Here is a 24,299-nt window from a genome sequence, read left to right on the forward strand (position 1 = left end):
TGTAGTTAGCGGGGTTCGATCTTGTAACCATAGAATCACGAGATGAGTTTAAGCTTATTCCCAAACTTGGTTTTTGATTTTATTTGTGTGTGTCATTAGTACTACCAGTAAAGAATAACTAAAGGACATATTCTGATTTATTGAAAACAGCTGAATTAAATTGAACTAAACGGTTTATAAGAGAAGAAAATTAAAAACTAAATTAAAATTAAGCCGAATAGAACAAACTTTTAATACTCGGTACTCATTAGAAGATATTTTACGAAAACAATAATACTCCATAATAAATTAAATTAAGAAATATAAAAAACCCAAAACCCTAGAATCGCACATCCTAGCCAAAAACCCAGGTTACAAAATAGCAGTCACAACAACAAAAAACCCCTCTTCCTGTTGTCCGGACCATCAATTATCTTCTTCATTCAATTTTCTCAATTCATAGAAATCAGAGCAAATGACGAACAAGGGCAAGCAAAACCCTACTGCTTCAAATTCAGATTTCTTGGTATGTATATTTCTTCATCTTATTTTTCTACAATTCATCGTATGTATCTATAAAAACTATATCTTAAATTTTAATATAATGTTTGTTAATGATAATTTAATTTTTCGAATTTATAGCCGCTTGAAGGTGGTCCGGCTCGTAAGCTACCCAAAGGCGGAGAAGATTTAGATAGCAAAGCTACTGTTCTGTATGTCGGCAGAATTCCTCATGGATTTTACGAGGATCAAATGGAAGGTTTGCCTTTTTTAAATAATTTTTTTTATTAATTTTTAGGGCTTCTGTTGGTTGCTTTGTGATTGATTTTGATGAATTTTGCTGATTTTTCGTATTTTTGATAGGGTTTTTTCAACAATTTGGGTCTATTAAGAGGTTGAAGATTTCTCGAAGCAGGAAGGTTTGATTTTTTGTTTTCTTAATTACATATTGAAATTTAATTGTTTATAATTTGTCAAAACAAGGCGGTTAGATGTTCTTGCTGAGGTTTATCTTGCTTGTAAATGCTTGTGTGCTACTTGATTTTAATTTTTCTTCATTTTATGAGCTTTAATGATTATAAGAAGTAATATCAAAACATACATTGTGAATTTTGATAGCCGGAGTGATCGCTTTTGGAACTAATTTGTAAGAGACCAGCTCGAAAGGCTTACTAAGTGATTTGTATGAGGAGATGCTGATCTTGATAATGCTTGTCCTGTTTTTCTAATGTTTATTTTTTGTATTTGAATGTTTTACAGACCGGAAAATCTAAGCATCACGGTTTCATCGAGTTTGAGTACCCAGAGGTTGTTTAATTTTACTGGCTTGAATTGTTGTCTGGAGTTTGTTACTGTTTTTCTAATCTTGGTGATCGGTGTTACAGGTTGCCAAAATTGTTTCAGAATGTATGCATAATTACCTACTGTTTGAGCACATGTTGCAAGTAAAACTGATTGCTCCAGAGCAAGTACATCCTAAACTGTAAGCCTTTCTTGTTCGAGCTGTATACTATTGGGAATGAATTTTATTTTGGTCGTGTGAAATGACTTGAAACTTTTTGGTTTTGTGGAGTTTCTTGAAATAATGAGGCAATCCGCAATTGTGTGAAATTAGGAATTTGATAGGTTGATAGGACCATAATGTTTCTTATTTGATCTAATTATTATGAATATTTATTTAAGAAATTGTCAGTCCAAGTGTCTATATGTGAAATTAACTGTTGTGGCTTGTACTTTTGTGTCTCTTTGTATAATTCTTTGACTTGTTACCTTGTTTAGATAAAAGGTAGTCACTAGTCAGATCATTGTTGTAATCGGAAAATGTGAATTCATTTTTCTACCAAAAGTAACAAGGGTTAGTTTCATAAATATGGTATTTGATGGAAGCATGGTTGTGGGGTTTTTGGAGGCTTGGAAGACAGATGGCTAGGTGGATGGTGTGTTTAGGATAAGTAGAGGGTGGTCGTAGTTGGCCTAGTTGGCCTTAGAGGTGGTGATGGTTGGGAGAAGTTGAGATATATGTAGAGGTGCGGGGTGTACTTTGGATGTTCCTGTGATTGTCTTTAATCAGCGGTGGAAGTTGTTTTGGTCGTGATTAGCAGTTGTGATTAGAGTTATTGGTAGAAAGTTAATTGGTGGAGATGGGAGGTAGTGTTAGACTGTTAGTGTTGTGCTCTCTCATGTGAGGGTGTAAGGGCATAGATGGTGGTGTTATTAAATAATTGGATGTAGAACTGGATTCAAATATGGATTGATTTGGTTATGATTATAAACTGAACCGAAAAATCGATCATCACTCAAATATTATTTGATCCGAATCGAATCTGCCTAGATTGATTTTGATATGAATGTCCTATTTTCTAGTATTGGGTGTGCCATTATTGCATCTTATTTTATATTATTTTTGGTATAAACAAGAATAAATTAACACCTCTACAGAGAACACAACCTGAAGAGTATTTTTTTACAATGAAAGTACTAAACATGAAAAAGGGATCAAAAGACATATCTTCCATTCCACCTATTCTCATATCTCAATAGCCTAATATTCAAATCTTAATATTATTCACTCCCTATCCTATCAATTGGGTCCTTATTTTGTACTTATGCATCACTTGCTGATGTTAGTGCCCTAAATATTTATTTCTATGTAGTATCATTAATGCTAATATTTTTTGTAAACTTAATAAGTCTTAAGTAATTTATGCAAAGTGAAAAAGTAGGGAAAGAACAAAATGTGTGTTTGGATGAGTGTGAGACCTAACTCAAGATTAAAATTAGAGAGAAAATCTTTTCTAACAAAGAGATGGGGCAAAAATAAATTGGGACACCCCTGAAAAGAAAATGGGGCTAGTAAAATGGAATTAAGGTAGCAATTTATTTTAATACTTTGTGCCTTAAATAATATAAGTTGGTGTAATCTGCGTAGATGTGATCATTGAACCTGGCTAAGACTTCTAGAGGTATTGATTTTGACTTGAATGGCAACTATGGTATTCATGGACTTATTATATTATAATTGTGATACTTGCAGCTTTTTATCAAATTTCGTGCTCATTGTCTACTATTACAATTATTAGTTCCATATCTTTATGCAATTATGCTATATTGCCTGCAAGTTGGGTGAACATCCTTTTATGTTTTTTTTCTAAGGATGAAAAACATGTACCCTTCCTACATTTCAAATTCATGAAATGCTGCCACTTGTCAATCTTATGTTAGATTTTTTCACTTCAGTATGCTGTGTTTCTGATATTTTACGTCCATCTTACAAATGTAGATGGAGGGGCATAAACCGCAGACAGAAGACACCAGTTGACTTTGTTGAAATAGAGAGGTTAAAGCATAATAAGGTATATGTTGATAGAAAGAGCCTTAGTTTATGTAAGGGAAGGCCTTTGAGTATCTTAATAATTTGTGATTATGCAGGATAGGACACTTGAGGAGCACAAGAAATTGCTGAAAACAATTCTGAAGAAGGACAGAAAGCGAAGAAGTAAAATAGAGGCTGCTGGAATTGACTATGAATGTCCCGAAGTGGTAAGTTGTCCTAACTTTTACTCCCATATTAAATTGTGGGGTTAGCTATGTCATGTATATGCTTTGGTTGGTTCATGTGTGTGAGTGTGTCACATTACCCTGTAATAGTGTATTTCTCCTTTCTACAATTGTCAAATTTTGCGGATGAAAAAGAAGAGGGGGAAAGGGGGGGGGGGTTTGATGAGATTTTCTTATTTCAGTTAAAGTAACTGGTGATAAGCTGTCCTTTCAGTTCAGCATTACTTGTTACTATTCCAAGGATGCCCTCCGGTTGAGGGCAATCCATTTCCAGTTACTATGTTTTATGAGTAAATTGATCATGACAAAGTATATGTAGGTAGTGGAGATTTGTTTGAATTAGGAGGGTATTGGAGGAAATGGGATGGCCATTAAGGAGCTGAAAGCTAATCTTGTTACTTCTGAGTCAATGCCTCGGGGTTCTTTCAAGTTTTCATTTTCTGGATGAGAATGAAGATGACTGGCTGAAAGGATTAGAAACACTGGGTTATTGATCCTAGTCATATAAGAGCTCAGTATTTGGTACCCAGATCATTTCTCTCCCTCTTATGGAGTCATTGTAATGTCTTTATTTTACTGACAGATTTGAGGAAGGGTAGCTATAAGTGGTATGCTGTTAGTCAAATTATTTGGTTATTGTGTATTACAGTTTCACTATATTATCTATTCATCTACAAATCATTAGTTTTGGTTCTTAATTCTTGTTTTTCCTCTGTATTTCTATTATTGTTGAGATTGCTTGGGTGATGTTTTGTATTTGGATGCATTGGATGTTCTGTGGAGTATAAAAGCCACAATCCCTTGATTGGTGTATGATAACTATGATTGTATGTTTATGTATGTAACAGCTTTTTTGGCCATCTTACTGAGATCTAATTCTTTTGTTCTTTTCCTATTTTACAGGAGGGCGCTAACCTGCCTGCATCAAAGAAGATTAGGTTTGATGATTAGTCTTTCTAAATCATATAGGTAAAGGTCCAACATACAAGCAGCATAAATCTTCTTTCTTGCTTATGCAATGTCCTTACTGTCTGACTTATTAATGTATATGCGCAGCTCTCTTGTGAGTAAACTGCTAGAAGGATGGCTAAGAAGTGAATACCTATGAAGTTACTTTCAGAGCCAGGAAACATACTTGTGTTACCAAGGAGGCAACATTTTTGGAACGATACTTGTGTTACCGGTAAATGCATAGTTTGTAGCTTGCACACCTGTTGGAGTGATAAGTAGCGTTTTATCTATGGTTTATGTTGTAGGCTTGCGTTATGCTTTGGCTTACATATGTTTCCTATCTCCTTTGTTTATTTTAGGATTCTGTTTTGTACTTGGCATATATAGATATGCTGGTTTAGGATTCTTCTTAAATTGTAATCTCCTTGCCTTTGGTGTATGAATGTTTTAGAGGAATATTTACAGTCCCTTTATGAAATTCTTTAAATAGCTGATATTCGAATTCTCTTCTGCTATTATTCTTGCATAATCTACTGATTTTTAGGTTTTGTTTGCTTGTTAGCGAGCATTCAAAGCCACAAGGTTTGCTAACTTGGTGAAAATCAAAGTCAATTTGTAATTGCATTTCCCGTCTTTTTTATTGTCATATACTAGCCTGCTCTACTGGCACCGTGGCAAGCGATGATGTGTGCACAAATATTGTTGGATGTTGACCTACCCATTCACATCAACCTACAGGTTCATTTTTCTCACCTTGTCCTGGCATAACGAAATTTGAACATACTGCTACCTAAATGTTACCTACGAACCTACCCAAATCGGTCACTGAACACGAAATTGTACAGGTCACCTGTCTCACAGCCACTTAACACAGGGCCTTCTCCCTTCAACTTCTACGAGGTCTAATCTAAACTGCCTATTATCAGACGTAATTCATACTCTATTTACTAATCTCGTAAAGCATGTTAGACAACAAGACAGGCATGTCCATATCAATTGTATGATGTTATTATGCGTAAAAATGTTAGAAGTAGTGTGCACTCCACCGCTATGCTCATAGATCCTGATTTTGAGCCTTATATCTTGAAGGGAGCCTTCTCTTAATATCAATTGTCCCAACTTGATACTGTAATTTATTTTTCAAAAACTTTAACTTACTAGAGCCTTTTATGTACGTGGTAACATGAAATAAGTCCAGGAGAGTATTCTAACCGAGGGCCTATTCCGATTTACTGAAAACAACTGAACTGAGTTGATTGGGGTTGAACTGAATTGACGAGAGCTGAAATAAATTGTTTATGAGAGAAGGAAGTTAGGAACTGAACTGAACTAAAATTAAGCTGAACAGACCCTAAGACTATTAATAGTTAGAGTTTTGACCATGATCGTATTATGTGATGTATTTTAAGTGCATCTAGATGATCTTGTATTCTTTCTTAGACCTCACATAGTCACATATGGATTACTAGTCGAGTCTTACTATCCAAGGCACGTTATGTGCAATTTTTCTTTGTTAACACTAATTTTTTTTGAAGGACATCTGCTTAAAAGACCTGGCTGACTTTGCCCCACAATTCCACAAATGACTCAATTGATACAAGTACTATACAAGTTGATAGAGGTGCAATCAAATTTGAATTGGGAAAAGACTTCAAGTTTTTTAATCCATATTTTAAATTTCAGTACAATATTAATTGGTTGACTTAGACTTGGTCCTGATTGAAGTGTCAAACATCTTTTTTTTTATTGACCAATGTTGGTGTGTATTGAAGATAGCAGAATGCTGAAAACTTTATCGGATAATCATATGCTTTCTCTATTTTCTTCAAACTTGTAAAATTGAAACACTTTTATTTTCATGCTTGTAAATAAGTTAATAGGAAGTACTATTATTATTCTAATCTTAATTACACAGTACGGAGTAGTATTTATTTTAACTAATTTTTGTGGTCCATAACAATAACACATAATCATATGAGATCTTGTTAGATTCTTCTTTTTTTTTTTTTTTTTTTTTTTTTTTTTTTTTTTTTAACTTTTAATTATTGTAATTAGAGATAGTTATGGTTAAATTTATGCATAAATAGGTATAATTTAAATAAAGTGTCCAATAATTTGTAACAGAGGCGATATTAATTAATAATAATGCTTAAAATAACGACATATAACATGGAACACAAAAACTAATTAATAATTATATGTTATGATGCAAACCCATGCATCACGGCAGAGATTTGTCAAATGGTTTCCGCGTTCAAATATGATTAATGATACGGAGTACTATCATAGTATACTACCAGTCCATTTGTTTGATAACACAAAATTCAACTCGTAATTTTAGTTTAATCAAGGATTAGGTGGTGATTACTCCTTTTAAATTTTAATTAGCTTCAAATTTTCAAGATATTTCAAATTTCAGTTTATTTCAATAATTGATTAACTGTTCCGTGTTTTATCAACTTTCCAACATCCTTCAAAGAACGTTGTCAACAATTACATAATCACGTCAAAGTCTCTTCCTCATTCGTGTTTCAAGTGTGAAACTGTGAAATACTCGTAATTATGTATAGGAATTATGTATATTTTGAAATAATATTTAAGTTTGTTTCTCCTACTTTATATATTTTGAAATAATGAAATCTCACCTATATTCATTCCTCCATTGCTTCTACTCCGTGCTTAACATGAAATTACACTTGTATTTAATAACATAGAATACTATAAAATTATTATATTCCATTATATTATATACATACAAATTTATGGAGTATATAAGAGAGGTGAAAGGACATTGAATATACCGTATTAAGTTATAACATATATGCCAAGTTTAATTGTGTTAATTATTATAGAAGAGAGTAGATTTGTACAATTTGACAATTTAACACTAATTATGTTTGAGTACTAGATAAACGAACTTTCATTACTATTAACAAAGTAATAATTGACAACAAATAGCTATTAGGTAGGAATTATGTATAAATAAAAATTAGTCATTATCTATCATCATGTCCTTTTATTATGGGATTGATGCTATGTAGTCATTTAATCCATACATATATGTGTGATTAATTTTTTCTATTTTTGTCAGCAACAAAATGAAGCGATTATGGGCTTGTTCTCTTCAGCTTAATTACAGTTCAGTTCATTTTCTAATTTTCTTCTTTCATAAAATATTCAGTTCATTTCAATTCAGTTCCTAATTCCCTTTTCTCACAAAATATTCAGTTCAGTTCAGTTCAGCTCAATTTAGTTAATCAAAATAGACCCTATAAATTTCAATTTTTTTATAATGTCAAACATATAACACCTACGTACAATTGATTCCATATTGTTCACAAGCCGCTTTGTTCATGGTCACCCTAATCGGTGTTAGTAATAATTAATTAAATGGTCGAACTAATTAATTGATTTATTAAAAAACAGGATCAATAATATCTAACATATACTTCTTTCCCATATACGGAGTATTTTTTTTATTGAGCCAAATGATATTATAATCCGAATAATATTCTCCACCTCTAAAAACTGTATACGAAGTACTCTTTGGTATGTTTATCGTCTACCTAGCTTGCACGTAAGTGCTGTACTCCTTGTTTAGATATTAGATCAATCCAAGTGTCCTTAGTTTAACATCAAGCTTTTCAAACTTTTAATCCACTTACTTCAGCTTAATGAGAAAGTTTTTTTTTTTTTTTATTTTTTTTTTTTTTTTTTATTTTTTTATAAATAATTACTTAATCACGTCATTTTGGCATCATAAAACGTAATTCCTTTGTCAAAAGTTTTCGACCTCCGACCTTTACAAGGAGCAAAAGTGCAAAACCCATATATGTTGAATGTATTAAACTATTAGTTCACTAAAGCATCACTATGGGCATGTTCTCATCAGCTTAATTTCAGTTCAATTTAATGTATATCAATTCATTTCTTAATTTTCTTCTCTTATAAACAATTTATTTTAGTTCAGTGTAGCTCCAATCAATTCAGTAAATCAGAACAGACCCTAAGTTCTTCACTCGTCATGCGGATTAATTAATAAAAATTCCCAATAGTAAGTCCTCCATATTCAAAGGGAGGTGGAAGGTGGCTTCTTTTTTGGGTACATGTCCCACCACTCTTAGTCCTTACACTATAATTAACCACCAAACCTTGTACCCTCTTCTTCCTTCTCCATTTTCTTGTCTTTCTTTTTTATGCTTAATTTTTCTCTCTCCAATTTACCCAAAACTTACAAAATTAAAGTATGAATAATAATAATAATAATATTAAACCCAAAAATATCCAAACTTACACACATGTTGTTCTACTATTTGTTCTTTTCTTGGGCTGGGCTTGTTGGCCCACCCAAGCTTACCACACATTCGGGTTTGAACTCCACCATAGATTCTCGGATCCAGTTAATCGGATTCTCGACGCCGGTGATAAGTTACCGGTAAAGGGCTCAACCGGTTACTTCGCCGCCTTAGCTCACCGTGATCTCGCCGTTCATGGCCGCCGGTTGTCGTCTACTTCCGGTGACTCTCGTACTCCTCTTACCTTCTCCTCCGGTAACACTACTTATCGCATCAGCTTCTTCGGATTGTAAGCTCTTTTTCTCTCTCCTCAATTATTATTCTAGTAAATTAGTCGAATGAATTGAATTTAATTTTGATTACGAATTAAATTTACTATTTAAATACCTGAATTTTGTATTATTATCAAGTTATAGTGAAGTAAAGTTCATCTAGATTAATGAATTTCCAATTTTTAATGTAAAGTTTGATGCTTTTTAATCCTAATTTCATTTTCATAATTACTTCGTAAGTTTTAATTTTTCCTTTTATAATCACCTTTTAAAATTTAGCAAAGAGAATGTCTTTACCAAATAAAACCCGTATAAGTCAACCCGGCCCGTTTTAGTATGTACCAAACGGCCCAAAGTTCCTTTAATAGTACTTTACCGTTAAGCGGTTATTATGTACTATTGTACTTCAATGAATAAACAAAAGTTTTTTTGTACAAAAATAACTCGTATGTATGTAAAAGAATGGTATGGTATATTCCGGTTTGGACATTAACCATCTAAACTAGTTGACACGTGTTGACATGCATGGTTTTATAAACGTTGTTGTATTTTATATCAAAGGTGGGTTAATTAAATCTATATATATTTTTTCATGTACTTGGATTTTTTTGGTGCGAAATTGCGGGAAATTTGTAGAATGATAACGGGGAAAAAGACTGGTTTTTTTTTTTTTTTTTTTTTTTTTAAAAATTTTTTGATGCGAAAAAGTTGGATTATTATAGTGAACTTTTTATGTACTAGTAAATGCTTATTTTTTTTAGCATAGGATGCTTATAATTATACTCATTAACAAAAAAAACTTTTTATCTTTTTAACAATTAAGGGGTACTAGATGTTTTTCTCTTCTTTTGGGGAGTGGAAGAATTTGACTTAATTAAAAAAAAAACTCCTATTAATAGTCTAAATGTGTTTATTGCAGCTTGCATTATGCAAATGTAACGGTGGGGACACCTGGGTCATCGTTTCTGGTGGCGTTAGACACCGGAAGTGACCTGTTTTGGCTACCTTGTGACTGTATTAAGTGTGTCAAGGGAGTCAAACTTAACTCTGACGAGGTAGTATTAAATTTGTTGTCCTATAATGTTATGTTTAAAAATTATATAATTATACCATTTATCATATTGTAATGTTTGCTTGGACTTCTTTAATGTATGATTAAATCAAAGTGGTATCTTTTTTTTTCTTATAAAAGAAGACTAAGAGAATGTTGGTTTAGTTTTATTATTTGTGTATCTTTTATTAAAATATATACTATGAATAATTGAAAAGCTAATTGCTTTATAGTCCTTTAATTATATGGCACATCAATATCAACATGTATAGCACTAGATATGCGGAGTTTCCATATAAAGTAAACATTAATATAGTTCTTAAATGGAGGTGAAAAAAAAAGGGAAGAATATTCTATATAATGCATGGTTTACTAGCTTAGTCATTAGTGGTTGAGGTATCCCTTTCGGTAGTTCAACAAGTCTATCTTAAGCCATCTTTGTTTGTTGAGGTAATTCTTTTGTCATTCTTTTTTTAATATTGATAGTGCAGGGAGAAAAATAACAATGTAGTCCTAACTAAGAAGCCGGCTTGTTAATTCGAAATTTAAGGTTCCATTGGATGTTAGTCACTATGTCATGGGGCCATTAATGACATTCATTTGTTTATGTTGCTTGTAAGAGTTTGTGGTCTTTTCGCCTTAGGGTAGAAGTGAGTTGCCTTTGAATATCATTTGGTTGTAACAACTAGCATTTGGAAGCTTGCAGTGAAAAATAGGAAAATTTTAAATAGAGTGAAGTCTTGGACCGTCAATCTTTGTATAAAAACTATAGGTTAGAGCCTTAGAGGCTATGAGCTAAAGTGTGCTTTGAAATAAGAATTGAATTTGGCTATTTCCGATTAGTTCCCCTAATTTGATCTAATATACAGTGACCACAGATCAGGTGCCAAATCATATCTGGATTCTCAGGGATGGAATTTATGTTCGTAAGATAAGTTTGAAATCAAGTTTTTCAATTACATCACTTAAGCCCCTGAAAGTGTTTCATGCTTATTTTACATTCCTAAAGTAATTGGAACCACGTACCTCTATTTCTTTTACATTCACAAGTTTTTTTTTTTTTTTTTTAAATAATATGTTTCATTGTAAATGGCTTGACAAGGGGATGCCGCTTTCTCTTGCAATTGTGGCTCTTGGAGATAACCTTGTCAATATTGACATATAATTTTTTGGTGTACCAGCTAGACTTCAGCATCTACAGTCTCAATACATCGTCTTCGGGGTCAAAAGTTCCTTGTAACAGTCCTCTGTGTGCACATAAAACCACCTGTCCACTTTCACCCGGCATGTGTCCCTACAGAGTCATGTATCTCTCTTCTAATACATCTTCTTCTGGATACTTAGTAGAGGATGTTTTGCATCTTACCGCAGATGATAATCCTTCTAAGCCTGTTGATGCAAAAATTCCTTTTGGGTAAGTCAATTTCGAGCTGTTGGTCTACCTATAAATTGATTCTTTAAAATTGTGATATTTACAGTAAAAGGCCTTAGTAGTTGTATGCTTTGGAAGAATGTAGGTAATAAGTTGCATATATAATCTTTCAGGATACATCACTAATCTACAAGTTAAGAGTATTCTTTTCTGCAGATAATCAGATAGTAGGTGGTCAAAATATCTGAAGCAAGTAAAATATTATTCACATATAGCATTTCTATAACCAATAGACTCGTGTACTTTCGGTTAAGCTTCAGGGTGCTCTAAATTTCTGCATATGACAAATCTGTTATCCATTTTAAAAATTCAATTAATTTTTTAAGAAACCTTGATGTAGTATGGAGTTTAAAATTAAGCTTGTAAGAAAAAACATAAAACAAAAATTCAAGTACCATAAAGGACTTAATAGCTGGCTTGCCCATTTTTAAGGGGCTTAAAAGCTTAACAAAATTTAGTTTCTGTTTAAGGAGTTCAGTTTTGTTTTTCAAAAAAAAAAAAAAGGAGTTCAGTTCTAACAAGAGTATGGTGAACTGATTTGCAGTTGCGGCAAGGTTGAGACTGGTTCATTTTTGGATGGTGGAGCTCCCAATGGTTTACTTGGGCTTGGTCTGGATAGTATATCGGTGCCCAGTATGTTATCAAGTCAGAAAATTGCTGCAAATTCATTCTCCATGTGTTTTGGAGATACTGGGTTGGGGAGAATCACATTTGGTGATATGGGCAGCTCGGATCAAAGTAAAACGCCATTCAACCTTAGAAAGATAAAGTATGTTGTTCCCTATCTATGGATTTTTTAGCTTGACAATCTTTGGTTTGATGATTAAGCATCCTCTTGTAATATCTTCTGACCTTCCGTTGTTAACCTCTTACCAGTCCGCATTACAATGTTAGCATATCGCAGATTAGCGTGGGATCAAAAGTCTCTCACGTCGATGGTCTTTATGCAATTTTTGATACTGGCACTTCATTCACTTACCTAAATGAACCAGTTTACTCACTAATCGCTAAACAAGTAAGCTCTTAAAAACCTTGTTATTTGTGTGAGAGCAAGTAATTTCCTTGTTAAATGCAAGTATTCAGAAGTCTTTCTGCGCAGTTTGATGCTCACATAAAAGATAGAAGGGACACTTCTCAGTCTGAAGACATTCCTTTCGAGTACTGCTACGACTTGAGGTGAGTATTAGTGTTTCTTTTTTGAAGTGTTTCTTTTTTATTACCTTTGCTGCTTATATCAAAGCAATGACCAAACTCAAATTTGCAGTTCAAGCCAAAGCGGCCCAAAAATACCATCTATCAATTTGACAATGGATGGTGGAGACCAATTTTATGTTACTGATCCTACAGTTACAGTTTCTGTTATGGTGAGTTTTCTTCTCAAATATGTTAAAACTTCCACCTTTTGCTGCTGTACTGAAATATTTCATTTTATCTTCAGACTGGAGACATATATTGCTTGGGAATTGTAAAAAGTGAAGACGTAAATATCATTGGCCGTGAGTATATCATTTTTTCTGTAAATTGCTCTGCTGCTAGAATATACGAAGTAGTATGTTAGCATGGCTATTGGATATTGTTCCAGAATTCACTCATATCAAATTTTTCCCCCTTGATTCCAGAAAACTTCATGACTGGCTATCGTGTAGTATTTGATCGTGAAAATATGGTGTTGGGATGGAAGGCAGCAAACTGTAAGTAACTCTCATAAACTATCAAACTTTTCTTTTTGGCTCCTGCACCTTACTTTCTCTGTGATTATTAACGAAATTCGAATTCCAGGTAACGAAGCACTGGAGTCAAGCATGCTGCCTATAAGTCCTGAGAGTCCCCATCCAGTTCCTCCAATATCTTCCATTGAACCTCAAGCCGTACAACAAAATGGTTCTCATATTTCCGCGGCATCATCAACTTTGAGACATAATTTATCTCATTTTAACTTCTGGACTAACACACTCATACTGTCCTTGCTTCTAGTCTTATCAATTCGTTGGTAAATTCGTTTCCCACGGGAGTGCCTGACAGTCTTAGATTATTATTGATTGGTTTATGCATTACATTTGGAAGGCATAGATCATGACATATTCGAGCCAGCCCGTCACCCATTTCTAGCTGTAGTTCCAGTTTTGTTTAGGCCCTGAATTATTTTTCCTGGAGGCCATTTTTTGAGCCTGGTATTGTATAATGTATATATAATTTAGCTACAGAAATTGCATTGTATATCATCATATAATGTGCTATTTGCACACCTATAGTATCAGATTTTGCCACTTGATCTCTTCGTGTGTTATTAGTTATTACCAGTTACATTCTGTTTCTCACTGTTTGTTCTAATGATATGGTTACTGTGATCTCCACTCGATCTCCATGTCGCATTAGTTGTCACGTTGTTTATACTACCTCCGTTACAGGTTATGTGCAACGATTAGACAGTTTTCCTCTATGCTTTATGTCAAATCGTTGCACATAACCTGTAACAGAGGTAGTATGACAACTTCTGACGAGAATAGTTTATATGAGTATGTGACTACTGATTCTGGGAATCCATTCTTTCTACTAGATGAATAAAATCAACAAATGCTTTATGGAGAAAATGATGAAAGAAACTTTTTATCAAAAAACTCAAAATTAACCACTTAAAGTTTGTAATAAAGGGATTAAAAAGATGATAAAACTAAAAAAAAAAAAAATAAAGGAAAGAATTGTGACATTTATTCGGACATTGATTTTCTAAACTCATCAAAGGGAATATCTTTAAATGTTGGACACAGTCTCAATCTTCAGTAGTTGGACTTTCGTTGTCATTTGTCTTTTATTTTCTTGTTAGAAACTTTGAATTACGTATTCTCCCTCCGCTGACTTTTCTACTCGTATTTGACTGTTTATTTTTATTTATTTTTTTTTAAAAAGAATTGAATTTTTCTGGTTTTATAGGTTGTCCGTACATGTTTGAAGAGTATATGGTTGGCGATTTATATATTACGTGTGAAGTTCATGCTGACCACCCCCAATGTTCGTTACATATTAAGTTCTTAGATTTTTATATGTAAAATATGAAATAAGTTATTAGTTTTTGAAAGTCTAATTAACTCCGTCTAACTAAAAACTCATTAACATACACCAATTGAGTGAATTGACGACGATTGGGATTACACTTGGTAGGAGAATCCGTGTTCGATCCCCACAACAACAATTGGGAGAGCTAAGATTGGAACCTAACCACCCAAAACTGATCCTCGAATCCGGATTAGCCCAAAGGGTGAACTAAAATTGTAGGTAAATTCTAATAAGTTTTAATATTAAGTGCTACTAATTTAATTTTACTACTAAAATAAGTTGGAGTGATAATGAAATATAAGCCGTAACAAGAGAAATAGTTTCACGGAAAGAGAGAGAAAGAAGATGCCAAAAGTAACATTTTGAAGATTCTCATACATTGACTTTGAATTATTCTACAGCTTGCTTACAAAGAATACTTTGTCATTATATTAAAATTTATCACCAACAATTTTTTAAATTGCTTGATCACCAATTGGTAGCTCAATATTAAATGAAATGCAAAACTTCCACCATAATGTCTGAATTTCATACAATTTTGATCATCTCATAAAATTCAAGCTAAGTTTATTATAAAAAGTTATGATATTATTCATGAATTGTAAGATGGGGTGCAAGTCAACTTATGGATTACTATTGCTGTTTTTGATGTTGTTAAGTTTGACATGTCAAAGTTGTTATGGATCTGAGGCATTTGGATTTAATATCCTTCATAGATTTTCTGATCCTGTTAACACAATTTTCAACAATGATTACGGGTTTCCAGAGAAGGGAACGGTTGATTACTACGCAGCAATGGCTCATCGTGATCGTGTTTTCCATGGCCGCAGATTAGCAGGAGAAAAGGCTAATGACAGCACCCTCACCTTTGCTTCTGGGAACACCACTTACCATATCGCTGAACTTGGATTGTATGCTCTCTCATTTTTTTTTGTCTGCGTTAAATTTATTTTCTGAGAGATTTTTTATAAAGTCAAACCTTCAGAGGACTTTATGGTGCTGAATTAGCAGTAATCTTGAGTTTCTGTCATAGGCTTCTGATGAGTTTGAATGTTATTTCATCTGTTTTCTTTCTGCCTTACATCATTTTTTGTTCCTGTCCTTTTTCAGTTTATATTACGCGAATGTGTCTGTAGGAACACCGGAATCATGGTTTCTAGTGGCTCTTGATACAGGCAGTCATATTTTCTGGCTACCGTGTGACTGCGTGCCTAATTGTGTCACGCAATTGCAATTCAGTTCTGATGCGGTAAGTTTGTGCTAATTCCTTCCTTTCTGCTGTCAAATTCTGATTTTTGTGTGTTCTGGCATGTATATGTACCTGTATTTGACAGATTCGTAAATGCATTGCCTTTTAAGGCTATTATGTGTATTCTACTCTAACAATTGCCCTGCTTTATTTTTTTTCCTCCTTATTTTGGACTTCAGGTTTTAGACTTCAACATATACAGCTTACGTACTTCATCGACAGGAACCCAACTTCCATGCAGTAGCCCTCTCTGTCAGAACAGCCTAAGCTGCGTTTCATCAGAAGGCCGATGCCCCTACGGAGTTCATTATCTACAAGCAAACACTTCATCTTCTGGTTACATGGTAGAGGATGTATTGCATCTTTCAATGAACTCTAATTCTTCAGCGCGCATCAATGCTAAGATTCCTTTCGGGTAATCCTTCACTTCTTTTAGCCCTCTTTACAGCAAAGAAGTTTTACATTAAGGCCTCGTTTGGTTTAATGTAAAACATTTTCAATGGAAAATTAGTTTTCATGGAAAACATATTTTCAAGGAAAAACACAATTGCAAATTAGTTTTCCTTTGTTTGGTTGCATACAAGAAAAGTCCAAGAAAAATAAAAAATAAGAGTGGAAATGTAAGGATGAATGAGAGGGAAGTAAAAAAAGAGGTAAGGAGGAGAGAGGAAAATGTGGCTTCCCTTGTTTTTGGAAGGAAACTGTTTTCCATCATTAAGGATGAAATTTTCCACCCTTGAAAAATTGTTTTCCACTCCTTAACAAACCAAACAAAGGAAAATGGGAAAAAAAATGGAAAATTCATTTTCCATGAAAACATTTTACATCAAACCAAACAGGGCCTAAGTTGGAAAAACCAACTTCAGAGATGAAATGGTATTTGAAAGGCAGAATCTGTGAGAAATGTGCTTGGACAAACTAGCTGTTGGGAGCTTTCCAACAATCAAACTGTGCATTAGTTGCAAAAAAACATCTTTACTGATGTTTCAACGTTTAACTACAACATTTTTGTCAAAAAACGTTTAGCTACAACATTGGAAAAATGGAAATTGCATTATTTTGCTAAAAAAATGAACTGTTTTAGTAGCCAATTAGCTGATCATGATCAAAGTGCTTGTGGCTTGCAGCTGTGGTGTCCGTCAGACTGGTTCTTTCTTGAGTAATGGAGCTCCAAACGGCCTGCTTGGACTTACTATGGATCCCATTTCACTACCAAGCGTCTTAGCAAGTCAAAACCTTACATCAAATTCTTATTCCATGTGTTTCACTGGAGATGGCATTGGTAAAATAATCTTCGGAGATAGAGACAGCAATGAACAAGGCGAAACACCACTCAGTACTGATGATCCATTGAAGTAAGTCATTCATTGTCTTTCAGTATGATTTCTTGCTTAAAAGGTGTTGGGAAATTTTACTCAGATAATACTGTCTTTTTTCAACAGTTTATATAATGTCAGCATTACTCAAATTAGTATGGGAAAAAACGTCTCTGCTACAAACTTAACTGTGATCATAGATACAGGCACTTCATTTACTCACTTGACTGATCCGGCTTATAGTATTATCTCTGAAAAGGCAAGTTATTTGAGTTATCTTATATTCTTATTGATTTTTGAAATGAGGATGGAGTATAATGGTTACAATCTGTGTGCAGTTCGATTCACAGATTAATGATCGAAAGTTGGCAGTTGATCCAGAGAATCCTTTTGAATTCTGCTATTTAACAAGGTAGGTTCAGTTTATCTGAAAAAGAATTTGAGATATACTTGTAATATTTCATGTACTGAAATTTACCTTAATGTTGCAGTTCAATCATCGACGACTTGAACATTCCCAGTATTAATCTGACAATGGGAAGTGGAGACATAATCACCGTGATTGATCCAACTATTCTTTTTAATACTGAGGTAAATTTGTGACAATAATTGGATGAATATTATCATGCCTCTTCACTATATGAAATTTGACAGTTTGCTATTGATCTTCAAGGATGGTCGATATGTATACTGTTTAGCTGTTTTAAAATCTGAAAGTGGCGAACATGACATAAATATAATTGGAGGTGAGTATTGATTGCTTTAGCATATGAGAAAAGAAAAGTGATATATAGCATATACTCATGTTTGGTTCTTTTACAGAGAACTTCTTGACTGGCTATCGCATTGTTTTTGATCACGAGAGAATGGTATTTGGATGGAAGGAACACGACTGTAAGTACTATATATATATTTTTTTTAAATACTTCAAACCTGTGATAAGTAGCTCGGTTTAGTAGCTCTGTACTTTCCATCTTTCTCGCTCCTCTATGAAGTTTCCTCAATGTTTAACCAACTACTTCGTGCTGCATCAGGTGGTGAAGTTGTACCTGTCAGTCCAAGACCTCCCTTTTTTCAACCAACCGTATTAGGCACACCGGCACCAAACAGATCAGGCGCACCATCAGCTTTAGCACACAGCTACTTCTTAATCTGCACAATTTTGATCCTGATTCTATCTGTTTAACAGATATTTCTTTGGACCGGAGCAGTTCATCCAAATACACGTTTCAACATTTTATAGAGTACAATGTTAGCAGGCTACTTGGTTATGGATATAAATTATGACCGTCAGTTTGTGTAACTCAACCCTTTACTTGTAAATATGGCTCACTACCATATAATGATTTTTTCATACAATACAGCAGTAAATAGATTGGAGATTTTGCAAATATGTGATACTATCTTCTACTGTACTTCAGCTTCTTTTTTGTCATTCCTTTCGGAGAACACAGAAATGTTTTGAATTAACTACTTAAAAAAAAAAAATCATGGTCTTTCATACTTATTTGAAGATACAAAACAATTCAGAAGGGAATGATGAACTGAGAAGGGTATGAAAGGATCATCACATGTGGAGTAGTTAATATAGCAATTCTCCATTTCACGCTCCAAGTATGTAAGATATACTATGGTTTTCAATCCTAAGCATTATAAAGTTTCTACAATTAGAATGACAGTATATAAGATTATAAGAACACCAAGAACAGCATTGTCAACAGGCTACAAATCCTACTCTTAAAAACACTTGAAAAGACTAATCAAGCAGAGTAAGTCTGTAATTCAAATAAATGAATAAATTATCAAAATTTTGTATGGGTGAAGTGAGTTCATTCTTATTCTATACTCTGGCCTTTTTCTTCATTTTGTGATCCAATCCTTCTAGCGTATGCTTCTTTTCCTTTATGGTTGATCCATGTTCTGTCTTACCCTTTTTCAATTTGTCACTAGATGGCTTAGGAAGCTGCTGAGATTTCATTTTGATAGATTTAACCATCGAGGATAACTCAAACTTCTCTTTGCGGGAAGCACCTTCAGAATTATCATCTTCTTTCCTACTCGAGCCATTTGAACTTGGTCTTGACAGTTCCACTGGCGCTATTGCTGTATCCTCTTCTCTGTCATTCTGTTGCCGCTGAGCTAATTGCCGAAAGTAAGTTGCACTCCTGCAAGAAATCAATAACACACTTCAGAAACAATATAGTAACACTTTCCTTGGATTCATTATCATATTCTAGGCAATAGATCCGGAAAAATATTCTGTTTTATCATGTATATCCTATAAAAAGTAAACAAAGATTTACCTCTTGAATTGAGGGTCCGTGGGATCCAAAGAGAATGCAGGATTAGTGAAGAGTGCTGAAAAGCGCGGGTCATCATAGTCAATTTCTGGTAAGTTGTCTTCATCAGGAGCCTCTTTACCCTTCTTTCCCTTGCCCTTTTTCGGTTTAATTTTGTAACCCTTCGGATTATTATCTGTTCCCTTCTCATCTGCAAGCAATAGCTCCAGCTCTGCTGTAGTTGCTACAGTTTCTTCATCTTCCAACGGTGTCTTCTCTTCCCTATTCTTCTTACCATGCTTAACCTTCTTGCTTTTAACAACTGATGGATCTTCCACAAAAAAGTCCTCTGTCTGTTCGAGAGGCTCTTGATCACTCTCATCACTGTCATCATCAGATGAATTCTTTGAGCTGTATTTCCTAGCTTTCTTTTTCTCTTTCTTTTTTCTCAGATATGCCTCCCAAACACTTTCTGAACCTTTATCCTTCTTTTCAAGAATTTTCTTACTAAGATCTTCTAGACCAGTGTTAAAAGTAACCTCCATATCTTGGCCTTCATCTTCATCATCCTCTGAACCATTTCCAGATTGGACCAAGGCAAGGTACATATCCTTTTTGGCCATCTTCGCCTTCATCTTTGTTTTCCTGGCTTTTTTATTTACTTCATCGGATAAATCTGCAACATCGTCACTCACGTCCTCATCCACATCCTCGTCACTATCACTATCACTATCACTCTCATCAGATGCCAAAAATTCTTTCAATTCCAATTCAGCAAGCTACAACAAAAAAAAAATTATGAGTGATGAAAGGGAAATAACCCTGCTGAATTCTGTACTGTCAACATTTTAAAGGAAACCATTGAACATTCATCTTTTAAGTATTGTCAACATGAAAAGTGGAAACATACACTTTCCTTGAGAATTGATCCTGCATCAAATAAAAGTATAAAACATCCTTGCAATAAAGTGACTCGACTATGTGGTAAGGTATCACTTTCAACTAAAATGTTAAGAAAAAATAATTTGATAAACAATCTCCTTGTGAGTGCGTGATTTTTTTGATAAATACTATCCACACATCACCCATATATTTGCCTATTTTCCTATTCTCAATCAGAAACAATAAATCAAAAAGGCTGCTCACAGATCTAACATATTACCCTTATTAATAAACCATAATTCCCCCAATCAGAAACATTAGAGTTAAAAATAAATAAAAATAATAATAAAAAAATCTCACACAAAGCACAAATGTATAACCAAAATGCCATGTTGCCTCATATAAGAAATAGTAGCTAGCCTAACTCAAATTTAAGCAAAAACCACATTTAGAAGAATGTTGATATTCCCCAGCCAAAGGGAATGAATACTGCAAAATAAACTTACTAAAAATACATATCAGGCAGAAGAAAAATGGATGTATGTTTATGACAGGGTGTAATATTAACCTGGTTATCATTGAATTTTCGCCTCAGTGTCTTCACGCGATGTGGTTCATCATCATCCCAAGAAAGGGTTACATTGCTTTGCTGCAAAGCCCGAGTTTGAAAGTCTAAACCCTCATAATCAGCTGGCGCCTGATATCAAGAATAAACGCAAAAGGGAAGATTTAATAAAAATTGCCATCAAATAATCAAAACATGATGTGATAAAATTGCCATTATATAATCAAAACATAACCTAAAGATCAACCTACAGTACAACCACAATGTTACTATTATCTGTTGGGAAGTAAACAACTCATGAATCATGATATCAGAAAATTTAACAAAGCCAAAAATAATTAACTGCTTTCGTCAAACTGCTATAAAAGCAATAATATCTTTGACTGTGGACAGACATCGCAGATAATAATTAGGTCAAATTACCTCCTTTGCAACATCCCGCGGTGGATGAGGAAATTCCATAGAGTCAGGTATAAATCTCAGGTCCAGCACATTAGATGATCTTTCGAACTCAACCCCATCACAAGCTTTGTAGATGTAATCTGCAGTAGCAATAGAGTCACACTCCACTACGGCAAAGTAGTACCTGGAAGAGCACGGAACAATATAGAAATAACACTTAAAATAAAGCTTTGAGTTCATAAATCTCAAACAATTAAGCCACTTGAGCATAGCTATATAAAACAAACAAGAAATCTGAAGTGGGACACAGAGAAAATAAGGGAAAGAACATGTAGCAAAGAAAATCAGAACCAGCAATCTCCCACAGGGGTTAAGAGCAGTACATGACCACTATAAGCTTTTCTTCACCCTGACTTCCTAGATATAACTTGTGACGGGGACAACATAGCCAGCTCCTACGAATTCTATTATGCTTGTCATCTTTTTTTGGAACTTATAACTCTTACATGTATTAAGCTTGCTCACATATTATATCCATGACCTATGCAACTGCTCTTCATCTAGTCTTCTGTACCACTCAAAACTCCAAGAAGGGTATATAATCTTTACCTCATAATTTTTTGCAAGCATGCAGCTGTGCTAAACTGCTAACACTTCAATGAAGCTTAAGACACTTCATTCATTACGAGCCATATAACCGTAGAACAAAATGTAGAGATGAATATGTGCCCACACATAGGCTACAAATTAGCATTCCAAAAAGAATTAACAATCAAGTCAACCTAAAATGTGTGTATATTAATGTATACGTTATAATTCATGCAAAAAGTATCCTAAAAACATGAATACTTTCCATTGTATATAGTGTCCCTGCACTCGTGTACAATTTTAAGACAGTTTCCCCGTGTTTGAAATTTCTAACCTTGGAGTGTTAGATACCTAAATATGTACCCAGACCCGAAAGTTTTACCCATGTCTTAAGTAACAAGAAAGACAGTTGTTACAGCAGTTTCATAAATGAATTAGTGTTTCAATGTTATGCGGAAAAGAGCAAATCATGAAAGTATAACAATTCCTCTCGAGGCTATCAAACATCTATACATAGAATCTCAGCAGGGAACCTTCATAATGCTTTTAATTATTACCTTAGCCTACTTTTTTCATAAGCACGCAGCTTTTCAGTATCTATCTCATCATCATCTTCTTCTTCTTCATCTTCATCTTCATCATCGTTTTCATCTTCATCTTCGTCTACATCTTCCGTACCCTCATCGTCTTTTTTCTTCTCATCCTCCAACAAGGCAACTGGACCACGAACTGCTTCCTCTTCCATACGCTTGAGTCCAAATTCTGAAGGATAGACCGTTACAGACTTAATTTGCCCTTCTTTAGGCATGAATGATCTCAACATCATAAATATATCGACAGCCTACAGAATACCATCACAATCACAAAGGTAAGATAGAGTAATGAAGTAAAGCCAAAAGATAACAGCATAACATTTTAGTAATCCCGTCTATGATACAGCAAGTTCCATCCTTCTTGGTAGTTAATCAATCCAAATTCCACAAGAATCTAAAGGAATCTACATATTGCCAATATTCCAACAATGATAATCACAACTCATTAATCATGGACAACATTACACAAAGTAGATCAATAACTCAATTTGCATTTCAATACAAATATGTTTGAATTCAATACAACAACGAATACACCATATTTGATTTTGAGTCATTAGAATTGCACCAAGGGATAACTTCAAATGACCATTCAAATCAGCTTTAAAACTCGAAAAAAGCTCAAAATAATACCTTCACTTGATTCCAATCCATATTAACAACAGCCAATCTATGCGTTTCACTATCAATTACAGGCACATTCTCCACCTGTTCCACAAACAAATAAGCCGAAATTCGAAACACTTAACAACAAAGAAATCAAATTTATTCCAAAAACAACAATTCATAATCAAAATATACCTCAACAGACTCATCATCTTCCGACACATCCACACCACCCGCCTCATCATCATCACTATCACTCGTCAAACTATCATCATCACTCTCAGAATCACCATCCAATTCCGACTCAGACGATTCGCCACTCGACTCCGGACCCAACGTATCACTGCTATTTCCTTCACTTTCATCCTCAACTTTCTTCACAACACTCTTCTCCTTCTTCTTCTTCTTCTTCTTAACTTCATCCTTTTCTTCCTCATCTTCCTCCAAGTGATAAAATCGACTTAAAGCATTTTCCGACTGCTTTTTAGGCTTCCCACGCTTGTCAACCTTGGCTGAGGATCCCGCAAAAAGCTTGTCAGTGAAGATTTGACTGAACCGAGAATCGATTGAAATCTTATCCATTTTCTTCGGAACTCTCTGGAATCTGGGATCAGTATGAATCATTGAAAATCGAGGATCTTCAATCATCTGAATCTCCTTCTTCTTGCCATTTCCGCTACCGCCGGCGGAATCTCCGGCGCCGGATTTGTTCGATTTCTTCTTCTTCGATCCCATTGTAGAAGATGAATTTGTCCAATGAAGATTAATACGAGGTAGAAATTGAAGTTGGAGGACAGGGAATTTGGAATTAGGGTTTGCTCTGTTGCTTAAACCCTAGAATAAGGGATTAAGGGGTAAGGGTTTTGTGTTGTGTTGTGAGCGGCTAACGGCTTTGCTATTTTCTTCAGAATACTCCGTGATTTTTTTATTAAATTTTTTTTTTTTTTTTTTTTTTTAAAGGAAGTACTCCGTGATAGGGATGTCAATGGGGCGGGGCGGGGCGGGGCGGATGTTGGCATTCCCATCCCCATCCCCACCTAACATTTTCATCCCCATCCCCACCTAACATTTTCATCCCCATCCCCATCCCCGCGGCGAGTCTAAAATTCATCCTCATCCCCGCCCCGGCGGGTACAATTCCAAAACCATCCCCGCCCCACCCCCACCTGGATATCCACCCCCACCTAATCCCCGCCAAAGACCCACCTAATCCCCACCCAAGACCCA

The 24,299-nt window shown here is 34.5% G+C and overlaps 4 protein-coding genes across 4 annotated transcripts; 3 read left to right on the forward strand and 1 right to left on the reverse strand.

Moving 5' to 3' along the window:
• Positions 1-346: 346 nt before the first annotated feature.
• LOC145562570 (putative RNA-binding protein C1827.05c) lies at positions 347-4,984 on the forward strand. The gene is made up of 9 exons (XM_081622889.1): positions 347-505; positions 622-739; positions 844-899; positions 1,240-1,287; positions 1,365-1,462; positions 3,260-3,332; positions 3,409-3,519; positions 4,441-4,506; positions 4,594-4,984. The coding sequence occupies exons 1-8, from the start codon at positions 455-457 to the stop codon at positions 4,486-4,488; spliced, it is 603 nt and encodes a 200-aa protein (XP_081479015.1). The 5' UTR covers positions 347-454; the 3' UTR covers positions 4,489-4,506; positions 4,594-4,984.
• Positions 4,985-8,652: 3,668 nt separating this feature from the next.
• On the forward strand, positions 8,653-13,810 carry LOC145626246 (aspartyl protease family protein 1-like). Its single transcript, XM_081678679.1, has 10 exons — positions 8,653-9,072; positions 9,975-10,110; positions 11,288-11,520; positions 12,083-12,307; positions 12,415-12,553; positions 12,638-12,714; positions 12,803-12,902; positions 12,977-13,034; positions 13,158-13,229; positions 13,318-13,810. Exons 1-10 carry the CDS (start codon positions 8,735-8,737, stop codon positions 13,530-13,532), a joined length of 1,593 nt encoding a protein of 530 aa, XP_081534805.1. The 5' UTR covers positions 8,653-8,734; the 3' UTR covers positions 13,533-13,810.
• Positions 13,811-15,080: 1,270 nt separating this feature from the next.
• Positions 15,081-18,548, forward strand: LOC145562587 (aspartyl protease family protein 1-like). Its single transcript, XM_081622910.1, has 10 exons — positions 15,081-15,503; positions 15,703-15,841; positions 16,021-16,256; positions 16,969-17,196; positions 17,284-17,416; positions 17,496-17,569; positions 17,649-17,748; positions 17,831-17,903; positions 17,980-18,051; positions 18,192-18,548. The coding sequence occupies exons 1-10, from the start codon at positions 15,175-15,177 to the stop codon at positions 18,341-18,343; spliced, it is 1,536 nt and encodes a 511-aa protein (XP_081479036.1). The 5' UTR covers positions 15,081-15,174; the 3' UTR covers positions 18,344-18,548.
• A 267-nt stretch (positions 18,549-18,815) lies between these two features.
• LOC145562579 (pre-rRNA-processing protein ESF1-like) lies at positions 18,816-23,903 on the reverse strand. Its single transcript, XM_081622897.1, has 7 exons — positions 23,268-23,903; positions 23,100-23,174; positions 22,431-22,714; positions 21,307-21,469; positions 20,887-21,015; positions 19,461-20,215; positions 18,816-19,322 (listed from the first exon to the last, which is right to left on the reverse strand). Exons 1-7 carry the CDS (start codon positions 23,805-23,807, stop codon positions 18,998-19,000), a joined length of 2,271 nt encoding a protein of 756 aa, XP_081479023.1. The 5' UTR covers positions 23,808-23,903; the 3' UTR covers positions 18,816-18,997.
• Between the last annotated feature and the right edge of the window lie 396 nt (positions 23,904-24,299).

The sequence above is a fragment of the Chenopodium album genome, chromosome 1 (genome assembly GCF_948465745.1).
Source record: "Chenopodium album chromosome 1, dcCheAlbu1.1, whole genome shotgun sequence".
In the NCBI taxonomy this organism is placed as follows: Eukaryota; Viridiplantae; Streptophyta; class Magnoliopsida; order Caryophyllales; family Amaranthaceae; genus Chenopodium; species Chenopodium album.